Genomic DNA, 26,010 nt, shown 5'->3' with positions numbered 1-26,010 from the left:
TAATGCTATTGTGCACGAAGTAGACATAGGGGATACTGCTCCAATAAAACAGCACCCTATCGGCTTAATCCTTTCAAAAACAGACAGGTCCAGAAGGAGGCAGAAGCCATGATAAATGAGGATATCATCCAACTGAGTAGAATTCGCCGATTGTCTTAGTTCCCAAACCAGACAGGACTCAATAATTTCGCGTGGATTATCAGAAGGTCAATGCCGTTACAAAATCGGACTCATATCTAAATTCTGAGATCGGAGGACTATATCAAGAAAGTTGGACAAGCCAGTTACATCACTAAGTTGGACTTACTACATGGTTACTGGCAGGTACCTTTATCAGTGACAGCAAAAGAAATTTCTGCATTTGTAACCCCATTTGGACGATATCAATTCAAAGAGATGCCCTTTGCAATGAAGAACCACCCATCACATTCCAAAGACTCATGTAGAGTGTTGTGGCTGGGTTAACAAACTATGCAGTCTATTTGGACAATGTAGTGATCTTTAGTAGGTCCTGGAAAAATCACATAGTACAGTTAGCAGAGCTCTTTGAATGACGACAAGAAGCAAACCTGGTAATAAACATAAACAAAACTGAGTTCGAGTTCGCAAAAGCAGAGGTGACATTCTTGGGACGTAACACCGGTCATGGAAGGTTGACCCTACAGAACACAAAGATGAAGGCAATCGAGGAATTTCCATGACCAACCAAGAGGTGCTTCGATCATTGGGACTAAGCAGATTCGAAGCAGATTTTGTTCCAAAATTCAGCAGTGTAGTGGCATGTTAACCAATTTGCTGAAAAAGAACACAAAGTTTTGGTGGACAGAACAATACAGGAGGTATTCGACCATGTGAAAGCAATATTAACCACCCCAATAGTTTTAGCGACACCAAACTTTTCAAAACCTTTTAAAGTTGCCATCGACGCTCGTGACACAGGAGTTGGAACTGTACTGCAACAGGAAGATGATGATGAGATTGAACTGCCAGTTGATTACTTTTCAAAGAAACTCAACGTCCACCAGAGAAAATACTCTGTGATCACAATTTGAGTTTGGTACTGGCTTTAAAACATTTTAACGTGTATGTCACAATGTGTCAGAGACAGTAGTGTACACTGATCACAATCCTCTTCCATTCTTGGAACGCTTTAAAGACAAGAATATGCAACTATTTAATTAACGTCTTATGTTACAGACTTTTAATTTACAAATGGTACATGTTGAGTCACAAGAATGTAACCCCAGATGCATTATCACGGATTTAACTGATAAAGTGTAGATAAGATTGGTATCTATTCAATGTTTTATACATATGTGGTGAAGTAATAGAGAAAAAAAAAAGCCATTTTTCATTGTGATGGTTCATTTGTTCTTAAGGGGGGAGATGTTGAGGGTGTAGAGATGTAATGTACTTTTAAGAGTGCTGAAAAGCTCGTAAGGACTAACAAAGCACAGAGAGTCCTGAACACGGTAACAATGTAACACTTGGTTGAAACAAATAGCAGCAGCTGGATTGCCATGAAACAAAAACAAATTCAAGTCCCACTAACCAGTTTAAGTTATGCCCCAAGATACCGAAATCCAAACAAATTTGAATTTAGTATTTTGATAATATTGAAACCAATGAAACAATCCAATACTTTAGAATATAAAACCAGACATTTTGAACAGTTAGAGGGAAAACTGCCAAAGACCAATAAATGGAGACTGCTGGCTGAAGAGCTCTCTGAAAGGTACCTGTCTGTGACGAGTTTGTGCAGCAGAACATCAAGGATGACCTGGAGAGAATCTACAGAGGAAAATCTACAAAGGAGAATCAGTAAAGCTGAGTGGTTTTGAAACATGATTTTTTTTTGAAAATTTTAATCAGGATTTTTTAAATCCAACTAGTATTGTAGAGTAGGTGGTAAAAGATAGTTTAAGAGAAAGGAGTTGTAAATAGTTGTTGGCTTTAACATTCCCTAGTGGACTTCAAGAATAAAATTGTTAATTTTTACTTTAAAGTAGTGGTCTCTGGGATTGTTCTTTGACTCTGGAATTTTAACAGATTACAGCACAGGGGAATCTTTTCTGTGTTGCTAGTTTAAATTAGCTGAGGGATTTGCCCAGTGTCATAACAAATGCTAGTTCAGACTTAGCTGGTAGGCAGAGCTAGTGAGTCATTTGCAGCGCTGGCAGATGAGGGGGTCAAGAGATTATGCAGATGTTAAAAAGGCTATTTGAGTGTTAATAAATTGGTACCAGAAGCATGTAGACAGCAGTTCAGAAACATACAAAAGGTAAACCAGGTCAGACTTATGTTGAGTTTAAAAGAAGTAAACATAGTAATTCTGATAGATGGGTGCAGGCCTTAAAAATAGACAAGACATATGATGCAGTCAGAGAGTATTCTGCTGGAGGAGTTTAAAAACTCACTTCCAGAGATGATAAGATATGGATGAACAGAAAGTTAAAGAAGTGAGAAGAGCAGCAGAGATGGCAAATGGTGCAAATGGTCCTGTGAGGGATAGAAATTGGGAGAAGGGGAAATGCTTCACTACAAAACAAACGTAGAGCACATTTATAATAGTTTATATATATCCCTGGTGGTGGGGTCCGTTTGGAGGTGGCAGAAATGTCGGCGGATGATTTGGTTTATGCGAAGGTTGGTAGGGTAGAAGGTGAGCACTAGGGGCGTTCTGTCCTTGTTACGGTTGGAGGGGTGGGGTCTGAGGGCCCCACAGCCAGGGATATATTTCCCTCCCCACCCCTTTCCGCTTTCCTCAAAAACCGTTCCCTCCGTGACTACCTGGTCAGGTCCACACCCCCCCTACAACCCACCTTCCCGTCTTGGCACCTTCTCCTGCCACAGCAGGAATTGCAAAACCTGTGCCACACCTCCTCCCTCACCTCCATCCAAGGCCCCAGAGGAGCCTTCTACATCCATCAAGGTTTACCTGCACATCCACCAATATAATTTATTGTATCCATTGCTCCCGATGCGGTCTCCTCTACATTGGGGAGACTGGATGCCTCCTAGCAGAGCGCTTTAGGGAAAATCTTTGGGACACCCGTACCAATCAACCATACTGCCCTGTGGCCCAACATTTCAACTCCCCCTCTCACTCAGCCGAGGACATGAGATCCTGGGCCTCCTTCACTGCCGCTCCCTCACTACCCGACGCCTGGAGGAAGAACGGCTCATCTTCCGCCTCGGAACATTTCAACCCCAGGGCATCAATGTGGACTTCACCAGTTTCCTCATTTCCCCCACCTCACCCCAGCTCCAAACTTCCAGCTCAGCACTGTCCCCATGACTTGTCTTACCCACCTATCTTCCTTTCTACCTATCCACTCCACCCTCCTCCCTGACCTATCACCTTCATCCCCTCCCCCATTCACCAATTGTACTCTATGCTACTTTCTCCCCACCTCCACCCTTCTCTTATTTATCTCTCCACCCTTCAGGCACTCTGCCTGTATTCCTGATTAAGGGCTTTTGCCCGAAACGTCGATCTTACTGCTCCTTGGATGCTGCCTGAACTGCTGTGCTTTTCCAGCATCGCTCTAATCTTAGCTCTGGTTTTCAGCATCTGCAGACATTGTTTTTACCCAGAGGAGAAATGGGCAGGAGTGTACCAGATTGTGTTGCGGTAGCATAGAGACAAAGTATTAGGGGTTTGTACATGAATTGCCATTAGGTGAATTAGCTAAACAGCATCTGAAGAGGGCATAGCATAGAATGAAACAGGAGGCAGCTAAAAATTTTAAAATTTGAACTGTTTCCCATGGGGATAATGTATGAGTATTGTTATCAGTGGTAGAATCAGTGGTTTCCACTACAGAGTGCAAACAAGCCTTTCTGCCCAATAAGTCCACGCTGACTGTTTGAAGAGTATCTCACCAAAACTCATTCCCCTACCCAATTACTCTACATTTATTCCTAACTGACACATCCCTGAACACTCTTGGCAATTTAGCATAGTCAATTCATCTAACCTTCATATCTTTGGTTTTTGGAAAGAAACCAGAGCACCCGGAGGAAACCCATGCAGACATGGGGAGAATGTGCAAACTCCACACAGACAGTCGGCCAAGGCTGAAATCAAACCCAGGTCCCCTGGCACTGTGAGGCAGCAGTGTTAACCACTGAGCCACCGTGCCACCTGTAGGAGATCCCTTCAAAGCCAGGTTTAGTGGTTCCTATCATATTCAAAAACAAGATGAGTCAGGTAAACTATCTGGTAAAGATACCAATAGGAAAAACACTGCATCAGGTATATCATTGAATGTGTTGAAACCTTATTATAATAAGAAACAGGGAACTGGAGAAACAGGTATTAGTTACTGCCCACAAAGTGAGGAAACAAATCCAGATGGCTTGGATTTTGATGTGCCTCCAAATACATTAAATAACAAGGCAGTCTTTGACGAATGCAATTGAAAGTGGGTATCTGTCTCAGAAGCAAAGAACCGAGTTGAAAAGTTTATAGCAGCAATATGAGGACACCTACAGGAATACAATGGGGAGGACTAATAATCTTGGGCATAAGGTGGAAATAGGGAATGCTGTTCCAATAAAACAACACCACTGCAGGCTTAATCCTCTCAAAGCCGCACAGGTCCAGAAAGAGGTGGATGCGATGCTCAATGAAGACATCATCGAACCAAGTCAGATTGAGTGAGTTCGCCAATCATGTTAGTTCCCAAAACTGATGGCACTCAACAATTTTGTGTCAAATATTGGAAGTCAACGCCATAATTAAACCAAACATGTATTCAATACCAAGGTTGGAGGACTGTATAAGAAAGTTTGACAAGCCACTTATATCACCAAGTTGGACTTATTGCGTGATTATTGGCAGGTATCTTTATCAGAGAAAGTGAAAGAAGTTTCTGCGTTTTTAACCCCAAATGGGCTATATCAATTCAAAGTTATGCCCTTTCGAATAAAGAATGTAAAAGCCACGTTCCAAAGACTCATGAACAGAGTTGTGGCTGGATTAACAAATTGTGCAGTTTATCTGGATGATGTAGTGATCTTTAGCGAGTCAGGGAAAGATTACATGGCAGAGCTCTTTGAATGATTACAAAAAGCAAAGCTGGTAATAAACTTCAAGAAAACAGAATTTGCGAAGGCAAAGGTGACATTCTTGGGACATAACTTCAGACATGGAAGGATGACCTCAAGGAATGTGAAGATGAAGGCCATTGAGGAATTTCCATGACCATTCTCGAAGAAAGAGGTGTTTCAATTTTTGGGACTGAGCAGATTCTACTTGAAGTTTGTTCCAAACTTCAGCAGCGTATTTGCACTGCTGATGGATTTACTAAAGAAGAACATGAAATTTTGGTGAACAGAACAATGCCAGGAGGCATTTGAGAATTTAAAAGCCGTATTAACCACCACACCAGTTTTAACTATACCAAATCTTTTGAAACCCTTCAAAGTTGTAATAAATGCTAGCAAAATCAGAGTAGGAGCTTTATTAATGCAAGATGATAATAACAAAACTAAATGGTCAACTGGCTACTTTTCAAAAAAGCACAATATCAACCAGAGAAAATACTACACCACTGAAAAAGAATTAGAGTTTGGTACTGGCCTTGCAACATTTTACTGTTTATGTGACGAACAATACGTCGGAGACCGTTGTGTGCATGGACCACAATCCTCTCATTTTTGGAAAGATTTAAAGACTAAAATATGAGACTACTTCATTGGAGTTTTAATGTTACAGACTTTTAATTTACAAATTGTACATGTTGTTAGTAGTAAGAATGTGATAGGATGTGCATTATCGCAGATTCGATAAGATTGGACTGTATCAATTCCAATATTATATACATGTTCAGAATTAATATGAAAGGTAGAACTTAGATTAATGACATATGTATTTCATAGTAAGGATTTGGGAATTAGAGGAAACAAAATTAATCCATGTTTTCATTATGATTGTTCATTTTGTCTTAAGAGGGGAGATGTTACAAAGTCAAAAGCACGTATGTTTGTTTTAAAATAGAAAGTGTTTTCTAAATTTTGAAGTGCAGGCTCAGCCCGAATGGAAAGGCTGGGAGATGAGCTGTTCCAAATTAGATACATGAACAAATGGGTGTTAAATGGATACCTGAGTTTTGGTTGCTGTATTTACTCTATTTATGGTTACCTATGTATTTTCACTAAATTTTTCACTGGTTTCATACATCATTGGTTTTATACATTGGTGTGGCACGGTGGCTCAGTGGTTAGCACTGCTGCCTCAGAGTGCCAAGGATACGGGTTCGATTCCTGTCTCGGGTGATTGTTTGTATGGAGTTTGCACATTCTCCCAGTGTCTGCGTGGGCTTCTTCCGGGTGCTCCGGTTTGCTCCCACAATCCAAAGATGTGCAGGTCTTGTGAATTGGCCATGCTAAATTGCCCATAGATTTAGGTGCATTAGTCAGGGGTAAATATTGGGCAGGGGAATGGGTCTGGGTGGGATACTTTTCAGAGGGTCTTTGTGGACTTGTTGGGCCTAAGGGCCTGTTTCCATACCATTGGGAATCTAATCAACTGTCATTGTAATATTAGTCAGAAAACAAATATTAGTGAAATTATATTGATTATATCTGTTATCTCCCTTCATTTTATGCTCTTCATAATCTCATTTTTCAGTAACCTTCATTTAAGGTAGTTCCTGATTCCTATCCATACAGAGAGATTAGACTTAAAACTGTCAGCACATGCAAAAAACTATCCCCTCTCAAAGAGTTCAGAAGTGACAAGAATTTTTTTACATATTTTGATAAATTGCAGACATCAACAAAAACAAATAACCAAAGTTAACTCACATGTGCATCATCCTTAAGCTTCAGGATACATTCCATAGTATTTATGGTGATAACAACAGGTTCGGAGCCTAATTTTGTCCATGGCACATGAATCCTTAACTCATGAATGTGTCCACTCAAGAAAGTGAATGGCAATTTCAGCTCCTGAAAATAACAATAAGATTGAAATTAAGCTCACTATTACATTTATTAAGAAATAATATGTTCATTGTGTGGATACTTATTCAGAAATATCCTGCTCGTTGATATTTAGAATCAGAGTTTTACAGCATGGAAACGGACCCTTTGGTCCAACTCGTCCAAAACAATAAAGTGTCCAAAACTAAACTAAGCCCACTTGCCTGCATTTGGCCCATAGCCCTCTAAACCTTTTCTATTCACGTACCTATTCAATGTATTTTAAATGTTGTAACTGTACCTGCATCTACCACTTCCTCTCACAGTTCATTCCACATGTGAACCACCCTTATTATGAAAAAGTTGCCCTTCAGGTTCCTTTTAAATCTTTTTCCTCACATCTTAAAAATATGCCCCTCAGTTTGAACTCACCAACCTCGGGAAATATTCTTTGCTTTTCACCTTATCTATGCCCCTCATGATTTTATTAACCTCTATAAAGGTCACCACTCAACATCCTATGTTCCAGTGAAAAACAGATTAGAGTGATGCTGGAAAAGCACAGCAGGTCAAGCAGCATCTGAGGAGCAGGAAAATCAACCTTTCAGGCAGGAGACCTTCCCGATGAAGGGCTCCTGCCCGAAATGTCAATTTTCCTGCTCCTCAGATGCTGCCTGACCTGCTGTGCTTTTGCAGCGCCACTCCAATCTTGACTCTGATCTCCAGCATCTGCAGTCCTCACTTTTGGCCAGGGAAAATCATCCTAGTTTATCTAGCTCCCCCATTATAGCTCAAGCCCTCCAGTTCTGGGAATATCTTAGTAAATCTTTTCTGAACCCTCTCCAATTTAATAATATCCTTCTTCTAGCAGGGCAACCAGAACTGTACACAGTATTCCAGAAGTGGGCCTCACCAATGTCCTGTACAACCAGGCCACCCAGCCCCTGGCCTCATACAACTTTAGTCCAGGTGTGGACTAGAAGAGCTGAATCCCAAATGACAAGGGAAAACGAATGCCCTTGACACTAATGCTGCATTTGATGGAGCGTGGCATCAAGGAAACCTTGCAAAACTGGAATTAGTGATATACAAGGGAAAACTCTCTACTGGCTGGGTTCAAACCTAGCACAAAGATGAAATAAGTATAGTATGCTGGGGAAACACAGCATTCACGATTCACGTTTCAATTTAGAATGACTCTTCTATAGTTTCAAGCATTTTTTTTATGCAACTGAATCAATGTGGTAGGGCAGTGAAGCTAGTGGCTTTGAGACAAGCTGCTATTGTGCCTGAGAGTAGCAGTTTCCAGAGCCAAGGGAGCACAGGCCCACTGGGATAGTAAACTACGAGGATGTACACAGTCATTGAGGCAGTCCAAAATGAAGCAGTTTGAAAGTGTTCCAAAGCTAGATTTTCAAAAGTGAAGATTTAGAAAATGTAAGGCAATTTGCTGACCCACATATTGTTAATGTCTAGAGGTGGTTTGGTATTTCAAGTGCTCCATGGCATGTTAACCAATATTTTGTCTGCTACCCATAATTATCTCAAGTTAATTCTGCATGTTAGATACAAGTTGCATATATTGCAAATTGTCTAATGTAACTTATTATTCAAAAAAAAAGGAATTATACTCCTATTAGTCTGACATTGGTTGTAGGGCGTATGCTAGAGTCCATTTAACAGCAGAGCACTGGAAAACAGTGACAGGATCAGATAATTTCAGCATGGAGCTATAGCTGAAAAATACTTGGACTTTGCGAAGGCTTTTGATAAGTTCGCACATAAGAAACATGCATGTAAAATTGAAGTCCATGGGATTGGAGGCAGTGTACTGTTATGGGTAGAGAACTGGTTGGCAGACAGGAAATAAATAATAGGAATAAATGGGTTTTCTTCCACGTGGTAAACGGTGACTAGTTACGTACCAGAAGGATCAGTGCTCAGACTCTAGCATTACCGGTGATTTAGGTGAGGGAACGTACGCAGACAACACAAAGCTGGGTGGGAGGGTGAACTATGAGGAGGATACAACGATGCTTCAGTGAGATTTAGATAACCTGAGTGAGTGGGCAAATACACAGCTGATAAAGTATAATGTAAATAAATATGAGATTATCCACTTTGGTCGCAAAAGGCAAATTATCTGAATGGCAATAGATTGGGCATGAATGACATGCAACAAAACCTTGATATCTTTTTAGACCAACTGCTGAAAGTAAGCTGGTGCAGTAGTTGGTGAAGATGGCATGTTGGCATTCATAAGGAGAGGATTCAGATACAGAAGGGTTATATTGCTGCAACTCTAAAGGGCCTTGGTGAGACCATAACTAAAGTATTGTGGATTCTGATCTCCTAATCTTAAGGAGGATGTTCTGGCGATGGAAAGAGTGCAATGAAGCTGTATCAGACTGATACCAAGAACGAGAGGACTGACATGTGAAAAGAGACTGGATTGGTTAAGACTGTATTCATTGGAATTTAGAAGAATGAAGGAGACATCATCGAAACCTATAAAGCTTTAACAGGATTAGACAGGTTAAATGCAGTAAGAATGTTCTCAATTATGGGGGCATCCAGAACCAGGGTCACAGTTTGAGAATATGGGATAGGCCATTTAGAACTTGAGATAAGGACAAATTCCTTCACCAAGAGAGTGGTGAGTCTGTGGAGCTCTCTGCCACAGAAAGTGGTTGAGACCAAAACATTGAAATTTTTCAAGAAGGAGTCAGACATGGTTCTTAGGGCTAAAGAGATCAAAGGGTATGAATAGACAGTGGGAACAGGGTACGGAGTTTAATGATCTAGCTCAAAGGGCCCAATGGCCTTTTAAGGTGCCATTTTCTATGTTAGAAGGAAATGCTTGCGTCAAAGGGGAGATCTGAAAACAAAGGAGAACAAATAAGGAGTGTCAATGACCAAATGATCAAATGAAACAAGGTTCTATCAATTACTATGCAGCCTGGTCTTGCTACTGGGGGGAGTGCATCATTTCAGGTCTTCATATAGGAAACACACGAGAAACACATTGCCTCAATTACAGCAACTTCTACAGCTATGAGGGTCGCAATAACATTGCAACTTCTGGAGGACTCATTTACACTTAAATCTAGAATCTTTGGTGTGTCTGATTAGGCTCCAGGGAAGCTAACACAAATGCCTTCACCAGGTCTTGAGAGTAATTGCCCCCAGCACCAGTGATTTCCCTACAAGTGTTAATCTTGATTAATTTAAGGCAGCTTCCACTAAGTGTCAAGACAGTTGATACACTTAGTGCACTGAGTGTAAGAGTTGGGAGGTCATGTTGCAGCTGGACAGGACATTGGTTAGGCCACTTTTAGAATACTGCAATCAATTTTGGTCTTCCTACTATATAAAAGGGTTCAGAAAATATTTACAAGAATGCTGCCTGGGTTGGAGGGTTCGAGCGAGAGGGAGAGATTGAATAGGCTCGGGCTATTTTCCCTAGCGTGTCGGAGGCTGAGGGATGACCTAATAAAGGTTTATAAAATCTTGAGGGGCACAGATAGGCCATGGTCTTTTCCCCAGGGTAGGCGAGTCCAGAACTAGAGGGCATAGGTTTAAAGTAAGAGGGGAAAGATTTTAAACGTTCTTAAGGGGCAACTTTTTCACGCAGAAGGTGGTGCATATGGAATAAGCTGTCGGAGGTGGTAGTGGAGACTGGTACAATAACAACATTTAATAGGCATCTGGATGGGTATATGAATAGGAAGGGTTTAGAGGGATATGGGCCCAATGTTGGGAAACAGGACTAAATCAGTTTAGCATATTTGGTTGGCATGGGTCAATTCAACCAAAGGGTCTGTTTCATGGTGTACACCTCTCTGACTCTATAATCACAGCCCTATAAAAGTTAGAACATACTCCAGCTCCTCCAACATCCCTTTACCCCTCTCACACCCAGCTTCTCAGTCCCATCACCAATATCAGACAGAAAAAAAAGAGGGACAAGGGGTTTGGAAGAGGATGAGAATGGTGACTATAAGACAGACTTCAAGGGCCAATTCTTCAGCTCACGATGTCAGATAATGTATGGTTTCGCCAAGACAGTAGTTCCCACTGCAGCCTACAACCAAGTCAGGTGGTGATTTTCAGGCAATCAGCAATATGCACCTCCACTGCTGACTGCAAGATCAAGGCTCCAATAGGAATGTTCCAATTGATATCAAACGCATCTGGAATAATGCAATGTTCAGGAATAATGTTTAAACTGGATAACGAATAACTAAGTTAATTTGTCTGAAGTCCATTTAACTACAAAGAGGGCTCACTCCTGAAGTGGCATGAATTGTACAGACCCAGGAAAGAATAGTTTCTTAAATGCCTTGCAGAAAGATGGATACTGTGCCACTACCTTTAAAACAGAAAAATGTACAATTTCTCAATACCCCCTCATCGTGCATTGTTCTAAAAATCAATCAGGAAAGTTGTGAAAGGGAATGAACACTGCCACACTTTAAATCTACTGAGAGAAAGTGAGGACTGCAAATCAGAGTCGAAACATGTGCCGCTGGAAAAGCACAGTGGTCAGGCAGCATCCGAGGAGCAGGAGAGTCGACGTTTCAGGCTTAAGCTCTTCATCAGGAATATAGGAGGGGGAAGAGGGATGAGAGATAAATAAGAGGATTGGGGTGGAGAGAAAAGTAGCTGGGAGGGCAATAGGTAAATGCAGTGGGGGGGGTGATAGCTCAGAGGGGAGGATGGAGTGGATAGGTGGGAAGGAACATAGAAAGGTCAAGAGAGTGTTGCCAAGTTGGGGGGATTGGATCTGGGATGAGGGGAGGGGAGATAAGGAAACTGGTGTAGTCGACATTGATGCCGTGTGGTTGAAGGGTCCCAAGGCAGAAAAGGAGGCATTCTTTCTCCAGTCGTCGGGTGGCCTGGATTTGCATGTGGAGGAGGCCCAGCGCTTCCGTGTCCTTGACAGAGTGAGAGGGGAAGTTGAAGTGGTCAGCCACAGGGCAGGACAACTGGAGGAAGAATGCCTGCTGTGCTGTTCTAGCACCATATTTTTCCACACTTCAAATCTAACCACCAATAACTGAAAATGGAAAACCTTTTCTTTAACTTGCACAGTTTAGCTGACCTATAATGCAATCAACTTTGCCCCAGCATTACAAAAACAACTTGTGAGGTCAACTAAGATCAACCAATTATCAACTGGTTTGTTGAATAGGCATTACCCCGTGTACAGCAAATTTGCAAGTGTATAAAGCAGCATTAACTCTGAAAACTAAGGGCTCCAAGTACCATTGACCAGTCTCAAAACAACATACTAACATGTAGTCATAGATTTATTATGCAAGTTGAGTAGCCATTAACATCATTCATCTTTGATGCTCACTCAAAGAAGTCTGAAATGAAATGTGTACCTGCTCAAGCACATCAAGTTTCAGTTCTAGTTTGCTGAGGACCGCATCACCACCCCATAATGAGAGTTGAAGGTCAGATGGCTTCAGATTCTTGATGTAACGGTTCACGTAGCTCATCAAGATTGGGGTCACGTAGGACTCCAACATTCTGGGAATACTCTGTTCTGTGGATGACAAATGAAAAAGCGAAATGAGATCCCACAATGGCTATTTCTACATAAATCATGTAGAATAAACCTTAAACAAATATACTTTCACTTCTGATTTCTGGTGGCAAAGCTCCTAGACACTATTGCTATTGCTCCTTTTACACTATTGCTCAAGTACCTTCCATCTACAGGTGATCTAAACAATTTGTCAAATGCAAGTTAAACAATGTGAAAAAAATCTGTAATCTTTGACAGTCCAGCATGAAATATTTGATTCGAAAAATTATATTGCGTCTGTTTTGAAGCTATTAAATGTACCAGATCATTTTTAAGAAATATGACATCCATTTTAAGAAACTGTATGGGCAGTTGTTCAGTATGTGCTTTCAGTTCCAAAATCTAATTTTAAAATCCATCCTGGGGAATCCTCACCTCCCTGGTTACACAACAAGTGTGATGTGATTTATACAGCTACTCAATATTGATCCCATAGTTTCATAGTAATAAAAGCAGTAGGAGCCCATTTGGCACATCGAGCCTGCTCCACCATTCATTAAAATCATGGCTGGTCGATTGTCTCAGGTCCTCCTACCTGCATTATCCCCATAACCTTTAATTCCCCTACCATGCAAAAACTCATCCAACTGTGTCTTGAATATATTTAATGGAGCGGCTTCTACTGTTTCCTTGGGCAGAGAATTCCATAGATTCACTACTCTCTGGGAAAGCAGTTTCTCCTCATCTCTGTTCTAAATATACTCCCCTTATCTTGAGGCCATGTCCTATAGACCTGGTCTCACCCATCAGAGGAAACAACATGCCTGCTTCTATCTTATCTACTCTTTTCATAATTTTAACTTTTCTATAAGATCCCCTTGCATTCTTTTAAATTCTGGCAAGTACAGTCCCAGACGGCTCAACCTCTCCTCATAGAGTAACCCCTCATCTCCAGAACCAACCTGGTGAACCTCCTCTGCACTGCCTCCAAAGCCAGTATATCCTTCCTCAAGTAAGGAGAACTGAACTGCGCACAATATTCCAGGTGCGGCTTCACCAACACCTTGTAGAATTGCAGCAGAAACTCCCTGCTCTTAAATTCAATATTCTAGCAATATTCCATTTATCTTCCGGATTCCTTGTTGCACCTGCAAATCAACTTCTAGCAATTCATGCACGAGCACTCATTCAAAGTCCCTTTGCAAAACAGCATGCTGCAATCTTTCACTAATTAAACAATATTCTGACCTACTATTCTTACATCCAAAGTGGATAACCTCACATTTACCAACATTGTATTCCATCTGCCAGACCCTTGCCCACTCACTCAACCTATGTAAATCTCTCTGCAGACCCTCCACATCCTCTGCACAGTTTGCCTTTCCACTCAATTTAGTGTCATAAGCAAACCTGGATATGTTACATTTTGTCTCCTCTATATTATGATCCCACAGCACTGTACTTTTGTAACATGCTTAGAACATTCAAAATGCTTGAGTTATACTGCAAAAGTAATATAACATTAACAGGGAGAGAACAACAATTAACTCGTAATTAACAATCAATGTCAAGGCTTCACCTCTCCCCCCACCCTCTGCCACTTGTTTTCATGTGTCATTTGCACTTACAACATAAAGAAACTATCCTGAACTGGACACAAGTGGTGCTGACAAGGCCTAGTTCATTTATTGTTTTTCCAGATCAAGGGTGTGTGTTTTGAAGGATGTACATTCATTTTGAGGCATTTGTAATCTGCATTTTTAAATACAGTGAGCCTCAATAAGATTCAAATCAGCAGGGGACCACCCACAAATTTCTGTTAAGCAGAGCTCCAAGATAGCAGAAGAGGCCTCTAGGCAACCTAACTTGTCTATAAATGTGCTCTATGTTTAAAAAAATGCAAATAAAAATACAATGACTCCCCTCTGGACCACAGATGGGAGTATGTTTTGCTCAAGCTGCCTTGAATCACATTAGTACAGCTTCTTCATCATCAGGTTCTCATCCTCTTTCCCACAGCAGAGGATGCCTGCTTTTCAAACTGTTCCAAGAGATCCACCTTGTTCTTCAGAATTGTTGACAAACTCAAGGGTAGAATCACCGACTCCTTAATGCCTGTTTTACACTTCATGCCATGGTTTTCCACTTTCACTATTGTACTTCAAGAGTTTGAATGTTCTTTCACAACAAATGCTGGCCTTCCTATTGTACTTCAAGAGTTTGAATGTTCTTTCACAACAAATGCTGGCCTTCCCATAGGACCATGATTTTGCACTCTCGCATGGCCCAACTCTGCTCCAATTGGTTTGGCATAGTCAGGTAAAAGTTAGATTCATCAGATTCAGTTAATCCAGAGGGAATTGAATAAAGACCTTTGACATATCACAGAGATCATTCTCCAGTTGTGCCATTCTGCCAGCAGAATGGCTAACTTCAACGCAAGTGGAATTTTGCATTATCCAAAATTAACTGAAAACAATTTCAGTACAGATCAGGTTTAGGTTATCAGGAATACAAAGTGTCATACTAAAGAGTAGCATACATTGCTTTAATGTTCCCAAATATTTGAAATTTTCAAGAATAAAACAAAAAAGTGGAAGTAGAGAGAGAATGGAGGAAGGTAACGCCTGGAAACCTCTGAAAAATCAACAGAACAGATCTCAGTTTCTCTTCCATTTACCTCCTGTCAAACCTCAAACAATAACTGTTCGTTTTATATTTAAAGAAACTGTTCGTTTTATATTTAAAGATAGATTAGGAACGTAATCTGACTTTAACTGAGGCCATGGGAACGCTGTGAGTTTATTTGTTGTTTAGTCACCCATAGATCTGACAAACTATTAACGACCTATACAAATTACACTCCACGGGAGCTTATTATCTGCCAATAAGGAATGCGAATGATCAAATTATAGTAGTTTAACACGGTAACTACACCAGAAAGTAGAGCACAGTGTGGTGTGTCAGCCCTATGAGCAGAGGAAGCAAAGTCAGCCTCTTTGCTGCCAGGTAACAGGATGGAGCAAGGCCACAAAAACTCTCTGGCTGCCCTCAAGAGACCCACCTCCGGCAGAGATCACACAAATTCAGCCTGTCATCGAGCAGGCAGCCGCCAGGCCAACGGCTGATCTCGGGTTGGTGATTACTCCCCACTGACATTAAACAGCTGCTTCCATCATATCACCTCCATGCCACAGTCAAGCCCCCGCTTCCAGCTCCTCCCATCACCAACGCAACTCTCGCACACTCGCAGGATGACCGTTGACAGGCTCTTCCAGTTTCCCGAGGTACAACGCGCCCCGTTCACCGACAGCACGGGGGGGGGGGCGGATCCTATTTCCAGCCCCGCCCGTTACCCCGCCGTGTGGACGTCATTTCCGTCAACGGTACGGCACGCGCGCCTGCGATGTTGGGCGGGGCTAGCGTGGTGCAGGCGCGCGGGCAGACCGGTTGTTAGGGCGGAGGGTGTGAGGGAAGGCAGCAGGCGGAGAGGGGATTAACCTGCGAGCTCTATTAGCATCTCTTTGAGTAACCCAGCACACAGGGAAACGATTAGAACAAGCAGTCAAGTAAGTGATGTGACTGGGACACATTGTTGCCTGATAACTTTTATTTGCTTTTGGTCAGCTCCGCGACTGATCACATTGGAACCCGAGGCCTCCTGAGGCAGCACCCCCCCCCCCCCCACCTACGGGGAACGGGGGAGGGGAGCGAATACGCCACGGCTGCTGGGGGGGAGCAGTGATCTGAAGCAAAGAAGTTGGACGGGGAGGACAATGGAATCAGGCCGCGTGCTGCAGGCAACGTCCGGCTCACTGACTTGCAGGCACTCGGAGGGGCAGAGCGACAGGGCCTGACGTAATTAAGGAAAGCTAAAGGCGAGGGAAGTATCGAGAGGAAGGCTACAACCAATACAAAAACAATACAAAAGACGAAAAGAAAAAAATCAAGAAGAAAGAAGAAACAGACAGCCAGCAACCCACGCCAAAGCACAAAAAAGACACGCAGCACAAGCCAGCAAAAGAGACCACCCAACTAACACTCCCCCCTCCCCCTACTCCCACCCCACCCTCCCCTCCCTCCCGCCCTCCCCCTCCCCCCCCTCCCCCTCCCCCTCCCCCTCCCCCCTCCCCCCCCCTCCTCCCCCTCCCTCCCCCTCCCCCTCCCCCTCACCTCCCCCTCCTCCCCCTCCCTCCCCCCCCGCCCCCTCCCCCCTCCCTCCCCCACCCTCCCCCTCTCCCCCCCCTCCCCCCCCCCTCTCCCCCCCCTCCCCTCCCCCTCCCCCCCTCTCCTCCCCTCCCCCCCCTCTCCCTCCCCCTCCCCCCCTCTCCCCCCCTCCCCCCTCCCTCCCCCTCCACCTCCCTCCCCCTCCCCTCCCTCCCCCTCCCTCCCCCTCCCCCTCCCTCCCCCCCCCCCCTCCCTCCCCCCCCCCCTCCCCCTCCCCCTCCCTCCCCCTCCCTCCCCCTCTCCCCCCCTCCCCCCCCTCCCTCTCCCCCCACCCCCCCCCCCTCCTCCCCCCTCCCCCCCCTCCCCTCCCCCCCTCCCCCCCCTCCCTCTCCCCCCCTCCCTCTCCCCCTCCCCTCCCCCTCCCCCTCCCTCCCCCTCCTCCCCCTCCCCCTCCCTCCCCCTCCCCCTCCCTCCCCCTCCCCTCCCTCCCCCCTCCCCCCTCCCCCTCCCCCCCTCCCCCCCCTCCCCCTCCCCCCCTCCCCCTCCCCCTCCCCCCCCTCCCCCTCCCCCCCTCCCCCTCCCCCCTCCCCCTCCCCCCTCCCCCCCTCCCCTCCCCCCCCTCCCCCTCCCCCTCCCCCCCCTCCCCCTCCCCCTCCCCCCCCTCCCCCTCCCCTCCCCCCCCTCCCCCTCCCCCCCTCCCCCTCCCCCCCCTCCCCTCCCCCCCTCCCCCCCCCTCCCCCCCCTCCCCCTCCCCCCCTCCCCACCTCCCCCCCTCCCCACCTCCCCCCATCCCCACCTCCCCCTTTCCACACCTTCCCCACCTCCCCCTTTCCACACCTTCCCCCCTCCCCCTCCCCCTCCCTCCCCCCCCTCACCCCCTCCCCCCCTCCCCCCCTCCCCCTCTCCCCCCCCTCTCCCCCCCCTCTCCCCCCCTCTCCCCTCTCCCCCTCTCCCCCTCTCCCCCCCTCCCCCTCTCCCCTCTCCCCCCCTCCCCCCCTCCCCCCCTCCCCCCCTCCCCCCCTCCCCCTCCCCTCCCCCCCCCCTCCCCCTCCCCCCCCTCCCCCTCCCCCCCTCCCCCTCCCCATCTCCCTCTCCCCCTCTCCCCCTCTCCCCCCTCTCCCCCTCTCCCCCTCTCCCCCCTCCCCCCCTCCCCCCCTCCCCCTCTCCCCCCCTCCCCCCCTCCCCCCCCCCCCTCCCCTCTCCCTATCCCCCTCTCCCCCTCCTCCCCCCCTCCCCTCTCCCCCTCCCCCTCTCCCCCCCTCCCCCTCTCCCCCTCTCCCCCCTCCCCCTCCCAGTCCCCTCTCCCCCCTCCCCCCCTCCCCCCCTCCCCCCCCCTCCCCCCACCTCCCCCCCCCCCCCCCTCCCCCCCCCCCCTCCCCCCCCCTCCCCCCCTCTCCCCCCCTCTCCCTCCCCCCTCCTCCCCCCTCTCCCACCTCATCCACTCCTGCTTCTTCAGTCTTATTCTGACCTTCTCATCCCCATCGTCCCACCTTTCTGCAGGCCCAGATCTGTGAGGGACGCTGACGACAACAGCGCAAGAGAAGGCATTGCAAGTGTTACTATGGTTACAAACTGACTAGATGAGAATTGAACCACATTAGAGGAACTTGACCTAGATGAACTGCAATGATTTTGGAAGAGGAGCCACATTTTTAAAAACTGCAGATGAACGAGATGCACCAAGAAGGAATAGTTTACTTTGTCACAGTCATATTGGATATAATTTGTGACGATAAGAGATGTTTCAGTATTGGTGAACTGTATCATACTCTTCCAATTAGTCTGGATCATAACTAACTGCATTGTAAAGAAGGAGTTTTCTTCATCGTGCCTAGTCCTTCATCAAATTGATGTCCTTTGGTTGTCAGGCTTTAGGCCAACTTAATTGGCTGTGTCTAGATCTGTCATTAGTTTGAACTTCTCTGAATTCTCCTCTTGACATACTACAAAAAACATGAAACAGTTGCAATTGATATTGCTTCTTATGCGCTACTGAAAGACCATGTGTCTATGATGGTTTGTCTGCATGTGCGAAAACAATATGCTGTTTTAATTTGTGCGTCGGGTAGTGAGTTAGATTGCAAATAACTGTTTGCATGTACAGAGCCTGTCTATTGTTTGGGGAAAAAAAAGACAAACTTTGTCAGAGCTTTTCATCTTGTACTCATCAGAATAGTTTGCAAGAATGCCATTTCAAAGGGAAGACCAATTTATATGCTGTATAGTTGAAGAGTGCTGTTCGATGACCATGAATTCTGGTATTGGAACTACTTCAGAGAATGCAGCTGTTGATTCTTTCCAAAAAGGTTCAGGCCAAACCAGGAACCCTGCACATCTCTTATAAATGTGGCGATCGACAAATAATGCTGCATATTAATGAATATCCTCTGTAAAGATTAAGTGCCTTGAACTCAGCAACTGAGGAAACAATCACTTGACCCTAGGGCTTGAAATTGCTAATAATTGAGTAGAACAAAGGTTTGCAATCTTTTAATAGCAATCAGCCATCCTATTGAAGAACAACAAAAATTTTGAATTAATTGAACTGAAAACATTAGAAATAGGCAGTGGAACTCAACATTACAACATGAGAAATAAACTAAAAATAATCCTACAACCATTCATGTATTGTATCTTTTGTAGTTTTCATTGAAATCCATAGGATATCCATTGGCACCTTCCACAATCTCCATCTCCTAGTGTGCTAAAGTAATTTAGTACTTTTGAAGAGTCGTTATTTGTATTATCTGAATATTGTATTGCATTTTGTTGAGAATGGGAAATTAAAATCGCAATTTATAAAAGTCATTGTTAATTTGCTCTTTATATACTGTGATGTTTTGTTTGTACTGTTTTGAATCTTTGCCTTAATCCGCATTGGTGCTGACTGTATGCCTGTGGTTTGAGTGTTTTTCAGTTGTGGTCTTAGTGAGAGGGAGCTATTTATGACATGATTATAAATGAGATTTAGATGTTTGAAGACTGTATTTTCAATCTTGTGTAAAATGAAGAGGAGGCCATGAGATTTGTTCTGATTAGCCTGACAACTATTGGCTTTTTAAAAGGTTAAAGGGATGCTGGGAGACATGAAAATTGTTTTACTGGAGAAAAAAAAGGATATTCACCTGTTTAACAAAATATGCCTAGGGCAGTTGTGCTGATGGCAGACTGTCACAGCTCACTGACAGTATCCTGGAAATTAAGCCCCATATTCCCAGGGTATCAGAATTTCTTTTTTTATTTACCTGTGGGATTTGGGCATTGCTGGCAGGCCAGAATTTATTGGCTGTCCCTAGTTGCCCTTAAGGTGATGAGCTGCCACCTTGAACTGCTGCAGTTCACATGCTGTAGGTTGACCCACAAGCCCTTAATGCAGGGAATTCCAGTTAAAATGAAGGAAAAATGATATATATTCAAGTCAGGATGGTGAGTGGCTTGGAGGGGAATTTGGTGGTGTTCCCATGTATCTGCTACTCTTGTCTTTGTAGGTAGAAGCGCTCGTGGGTATGAAAGGAGCTGTGTAAGGATGTTTGCATTTCTGCAGTGCCTCTTGTAGATTGTATGCACTGCTGCTGCTGAGCATTGGAGGGAGTGGATGCTTGTGGTGCCAATCATCTGGCTGCTTTGTCCTAGATGGTGTTAAAATTTTTGTATTGTTGGAGTTGCACCCAACCCGCAAGTGGGGGTATTTCATCACACCCCTGACGTATGCCTTGCAGATGGCGGACTGGTTTTGGTAAGTTAGCAGGTGAGTTACTCAACACAGTATTCCTAACCTCTGACCAATCGTGTAGCCACTGCTTTTATGGAGCAAATCCAGAGTTTCTGGTCAGTGGTAACCCCTGGGTGTTGATAGTGAGGATTCAGTGATGATAACACCATTGAATGTCAAGGGACTGTGGTTAGATTGTCTGTCTCTTAATGGAGATGGTCATTGCCTGGCATTTGTATGGCAAAAATGTCACTTGTCAGCCCAAGCCAGAATATTGTCCAAATTTTGTTGCATTTAAACATAACTGCCTCAGGATCTGAGGAGAAAATGAGCACTGCGCATATGCTCGAAATGTCAACTCTCCTGCTCGAATGCTGCCTGACCGGCTGTGCTTTACCAGCACCACACTTTTTTTTGACTCAGTATCTGGCGAGTCATGAATGATGCCGACCATGGTACAATCATCAAATATCTCCTTTTCTGACATTATGATGGAGGGAAAGTCATTGATGTAGCTGAAAATGATTAGACCAAGGACACTACTTTGTGGAACTCCTGCAGACATGTCCTGGAGCTGTGTTGACTAACCTCCAATAACCATATCCATCTACCTGTGCCAGGTATGAATCCAGCTCGAGAGTTTGCCCCCAATATCCATTGTTTCCAGTTTTGCTAGGGCACCTTGATGCCACACTCAGTCAAATGAGGCCTTCATGTTGTGAGCTGTTACTCCCACCTCACCTCTGAAATTTAGCTCTTCTCCATATTTGATCCAAGGTCAGCGGCAGAGCCCAATGTAGGCATCATAAGGCCATAAATGTGCAGCACGGAAACAGATCCTTCAGTACAACTCACCCATGCTGACCAGAACTCCTAAATTAATCTAGTCCCATTTGCTGGAACTTGTCCCATATCCCCCTCAAACCTTATTTGTATACCTGTCAAGATGTCTTTTAAATGTTGTAATTGTGCCATTGAGCAGGTACGACTTGATAACACTGTTGATAACACCTTTCATCACTTTACTAATGTTCATGAGTAGACTAATAAGGCGGGAATTGGCTGGATTGGATTTGCCCTGTTTCTTATATGCAGGACATCACCAGGCAACTTTCCCCAGCTTAGCTAGGGGAATGACACGTTCTGATGCATGAGTTTTCCATATTCTTGCCAGAATGTTGTCAGGGCCCATAGCCTTTGCTATAGTTGGTCCGCTTAATCATTTCTTGATACTGTGTGGAATGAATCCAATTTGCTGAAGACTGGTATCTGTAATGCTAGGGACCACGAAAGGAGGCTGAGATGGATCATGGGTGAAGATTGCTTCAGTCTTATCTCTTACATATGAGAGGGGATTTACTATCGAAACAAATCAATCCAAAATTCCCAATTTACCTAACTGATGAAACCAGCTTAAAAAAAAACACACTCAGCATGCTTCTGTAATTTAACAAGAAAATAGTGGCTCATTGCAAATAGATTGTATTTCATTTCTGCTATCAGTTTAAAACAAACTTTTGTGCCTGAGCTACTTCTACAAAGGTGAAGAGTGAACAAATTGCCAGTCTGCCTGTTCTTTTTAACTTGTGGGTTTTAGACACTGGGTTGACAATTGCATAAATGTCACTGAGTTGAATTGCATAAATGTCACTGCAACCCAAGTTGATGCACTGGGATTATGGGTTTAAACCATTGGTGAAATGTAAATTCAGTTAATTTTAAATGAAAGTTATTACTTAATACTAATTTCATAGTACCATTACTATCATCAGCTGTTCTGAAAATCCATCTAACTTACATCTGTTCTTTAGGGAAGGAATCTTCTTACCTGGTCTGGCTATCTGAGAGGGTGAACCTACAGCAATGTGGCTGACTCTGTGGGACCCTGTGAAATAGCCCAGCATGCCACTCAGTATCAAACCTACTACACAGACATCAAAAGGAGTAACACTGGACTAGCTATCAAGTTGGGTAAAGGAAGCAACAATAGCACACTCCGTCTTGTTGACCCTTCAAATTCCTCCTTCAATCATCTGATGGCTTTCACCAAAATTGGAAGAAAACCTTACCTTATTACCAATTTCCTATATATCATCATTCATGGCTGTGATCTGTCCAATCAATCAAACAAATGTAGCAGACAAGATATAGTTTGAAGGGAGTTGCCCTGGGAGTCCTCAACATTGACTGTGGACCCCCATGATGTCTAATGGCAAATCTATAAAAATATTCCAAGACTCCACAGTCTTATCAGGAAGTGTTCCAAAGATTAATAAATCTCTCAATGTTTTGACTAGCTTTGTTGTTTTGAAATAAAATGACTTCACCCCCCCCCCCACATCAAAGTTCCAGAATTCCTACAAAAGGAAACTTCTTTTTCCCATTAGCCCTATCAAGATCCTCTGGATTTTGTATATTTAATCAGATCACCTCTTTCGCCACTAAACTGTCAGGTATAAGCTTAGCCTGTCCAACAACTATCGGGTTCAGATTATTGCTCTTCCTCAGTTCAGTGTTCCTGTTTTAACAGTAATTATCATTTGGAGAAAAACAGCTGTTTTTGTCACCACAACGTTTGGTAGCACCAAGCTATGGAAAAGCTATTTGAGACCTAATGATGCATCCAGCAGACTGGGCCTGAATAAATGCTGCAGGAACCAAAAAGGGAAACTCTTCTTGACTTTTGTATTAAGGAACAACTATCAAACTGTCCTTGTAAAGGCCAAGTATGTTTTAGTTAGCCTGACCACCTAACTAAATAGGGTAGAGTTTCAAACTTTGATGGAATTTCTGGGCCAGTGTTTGCCATGCTGTAATAGATTAGATTACTTAGTGTGGAAACAGGCCCTTCAGCCCAGCAAGTCCACACCGACCCTCTGAAGAGCAACCCAGCCAGACCCATCCCTCTACATTTACCGCTTCAACTAACACTACATTCATCTAATGTGCACATTTTTGGACTGTGGGAGGAAACTGGAGCATCCGGAGGAAACCCACGCAGACACGGGGAGAATGTGCAAACTCCACACAGCGAGTCACCTGAGGTGGGAATTGAACCCAGGTCTCTGGTGCTGTGAGGCAGCAGTGCTAGCCACTGTACCGCCCTAGTGTGGAAACAGACTCTTTGCAGAGTAACCCATTCCCCCCTCTGACTAATGCACCTAGTGGTATGGGCAATTTAGCACGGCCAATTCACCTGACCTGCACATCTTCGGATTGTGGGAGGAAACCCACGCAGACACTGGGAGAATGTGGAAACTCCACACACCGTTGCCCACGGCTGGAATCGAACCTGGGGCCCTGGTGCTGTGAAGCAGTCATACCAACCACTGAGCCACCGTTCTGCCCTAACAATCCTGCTTGTTTTGAGTGATCATCTTTTGGTGTCCTTCTGTCCCTAAAACACATTAACTTTGTTTTAAAAATGTATTTAATTGCTCATATTATGGGCTATGTTATATGGCTTGTTATGTCAAATATGAATCTTTGAACTAGAATTGAGGAAAGCCACATTTCCACTGGGATTTGGGAGATTCATTTCCATTGTGCACTTTGAAACAGTCTGAATCAATGTCTTTCTACACCAAATCCCTTCCGCAGAAACCACACCACAGTGGTGAAGTCGGGATAAATACATCTCTTGCCATTGTGTAAAGCCATCAAAGAGGGAGCAATATTTAGCTCCCTTGTCCCCCACTTCTAAACCACTCATTCAACGGTAGCCCAGTTTTTGAACTGCAACTCTTTGCGGCAACTATACAAAAAATTGATATGTATGTCATACTAACAATGGAGCAAAAAAATCTGAATCTGGAGTGCAGCTGAACATCTTGGCATTCAAACAGATGTTCCAGCAGTGGAGCTTTCTAATCAGAACACAGCAAAAGTACTGTGCGATCAGATGTTGGCTCCTCAAACGCATCTTCTGATTGCTCAAATTCATTCTGCACATGAAAATGATAGCTGATTGCTTCAGTGTATGAATTTTCTTGGAAGTTCTCAAGCAAACTCATTGTACAGTTTTTCTTGGTTCTCTTGAACTCTGCACAATATTATAAAGCGTTTTGATCAATCAAAATAATAGTTAACTCAATACAGCTGTGTTCCCTTCATTCAGCAAAGTTAATCATGAACCACTGAAGAAAGGTTGTCTTTGGAACATGGCCAGAAAAGATGGTTTAAGTTTTGCTCTTTGACGATAGAAACAGCAAAGCCTACTTTATAAGAAAGTAAGTATGATGACTATTAAGAAAATAGCATGTATAAAGTATAAAATCATAAAAACTCTAACATATCTCACCAAAAGGAGCAAATGTACACCATTTAGCCCCTTGAGCCTATTCTGCAATTCAACTAGATCCTGGCTGACCTGTGACCTAACACTTGTCTTATATCCTGTAATAGATTTTTGTTTAAAAAGGTTCAATGTTTTAGAATTAAGAAATGATCAGCTGCAGTTTACCAAATTACACCCCTAACTCCTACCACCATTGTGTTTCCGTGTTTCCTGATTGCACACTCCAAAAAAATCTAGCTCTAATTTTTAATGGATTGCTTCCTAGTCCTAGACTCCTCAACCAATGGCAACAGTTTCTCTATTTATCCCTTCCTGAAGCTGAGTTCAAATTGCTCCTTTACCTGCTAAATTCAAGGAAATCTGATGCCAGTTTGTGTTATCTCTCCTCCACTATCATTCCTAAGGTGTGGTCTCCCGAGCTGCCCACACTGTTCCAGATGTAATTTAGGTCTTTGCGTTGCTGAAACATAATTTCTATTCCTTAGTGCTATATTCCAGTTCTCTAGATAGCCCAGCAATCCATTAATCTTTTTAATTATTTTCTGCACCAATCCTCGTGCTCTTAAAAAGTATATTCCAAAACGCCATTTAAATTCAACTTTCTATCATGTATTTCTGAATCTCTCACTACAGTTAGCAAGCCTGATGTATGCACTACCCAGTGCATCTAATAGTTAATTGTAAACTTCAGCTTTGCCTTTCCTGTTCATAGCTGTGTCCTTTTCTGGAGTCTGTGACTGTTTAAACATAGTGGGTGTTTATCCTGATTGTATATCATTTTTGCAGCTTTGGAAATTTCAAATGATGTTTCCCCAATCCTCCCATGTGAACATTCCTAGTTCTGCAGATTTGTTAAAATTAACTCCAGTGCCTAATACTAGCTATCAATTTATTTGTCCTTTACTGAACCCTCTCTAGTGCCTAGATGTCTATGTCATAATAAAATTGCTGCAATTGTACACAGTATGCCGGACTGAGCTGGATCAGTGTTCTGTATAAACTCAGAAACACTTCCCGAGATTTGTACTCTTTTCCTCTGGCAATAACCCAATATCCTCTATTCTGTTTTTACTGCTGACGCATGCTGTGCTGTTGGTCAGCAATTCCCCAAATCCCATTCATTGTCGTATCGAATAATATCGTTTATGGAACCCAAGCAGCACAGCATAGAAAGGGGCCATTTACCCCATTGAGTCTGTACCAACCCTTTTAAAGAACAATCCAAGTTATCCCATGCCTGCATTATTTCTCCAAATCCCTGCAATTTTTTTTTTTCTCCAAGGATTTATCCATTTTCCTGCCATTGAATTTGAATCCACATCCCAACAAGTAGTGTATTCCAAATCCTTCAAGTAGTATGTTTGATGG

The 26,010-nt window shown here is 43.9% G+C and overlaps 1 protein-coding gene and 2 long non-coding RNA genes across 7 annotated transcripts in view; 2 read left to right on the top strand and 1 right to left on the bottom strand.

The window, feature by feature from the left end:
• The window catches only part of LOC140476882 (intermembrane lipid transfer protein VPS13B-like), a 957,534-nt gene extending 941,847 nt beyond the window's left edge, over positions 1–15,687 (bottom strand). For all 5 annotated transcript variants that reach the window (XR_011960620.1, XM_072569770.1, XM_072569768.1 and 2 more), the window contains exons 1-3: positions 15,531–15,687; positions 12,321–12,484; positions 6,814–6,957 (exon numbers count right to left, since the gene is read on the bottom strand). Coding sequence is in view for 4 of the 5 variants with exons in the window: in XM_072569770.1 (XP_072425871.1) it covers positions 6,814–6,957; positions 12,321–12,467 (291 nt within the window). In the remaining variant the exon portion in view is untranslated. The remainder of the gene's footprint in view (positions 1–6,813; positions 6,958–12,320; positions 12,485–15,530) is intronic.
• A 56-nt stretch (positions 15,688–15,743) lies between these two features.
• On the top strand, positions 15,744–25,601 carry LOC140476885 (uncharacterized). The gene is made up of 2 exons (XR_011960622.1): positions 15,744–15,852; positions 22,157–25,601. It is a non-coding gene; the product is annotated as an uncharacterized lncRNA (long non-coding RNA).
• On the top strand, positions 15,860–19,437 carry LOC140476884 (uncharacterized). The gene is made up of 2 exons (XR_011960621.1): positions 15,860–16,035; positions 18,134–19,437. It is a non-coding gene; the product is annotated as an uncharacterized lncRNA (long non-coding RNA).
• Positions 25,602–26,010: the final 409 nt, after the last annotated feature.

This window comes from Chiloscyllium punctatum, chromosome 5 (assembly GCF_047496795.1).
Source record: "Chiloscyllium punctatum isolate Juve2018m chromosome 5, sChiPun1.3, whole genome shotgun sequence".
In the NCBI taxonomy this organism is placed as follows: domain Eukaryota; kingdom Metazoa; phylum Chordata; class Chondrichthyes; order Orectolobiformes; family Hemiscylliidae; genus Chiloscyllium; species Chiloscyllium punctatum.
The sequence above is the reverse complement of the archived record's forward strand: the minus strand, read 5'-3'. Positions and strand labels throughout refer to the sequence as shown.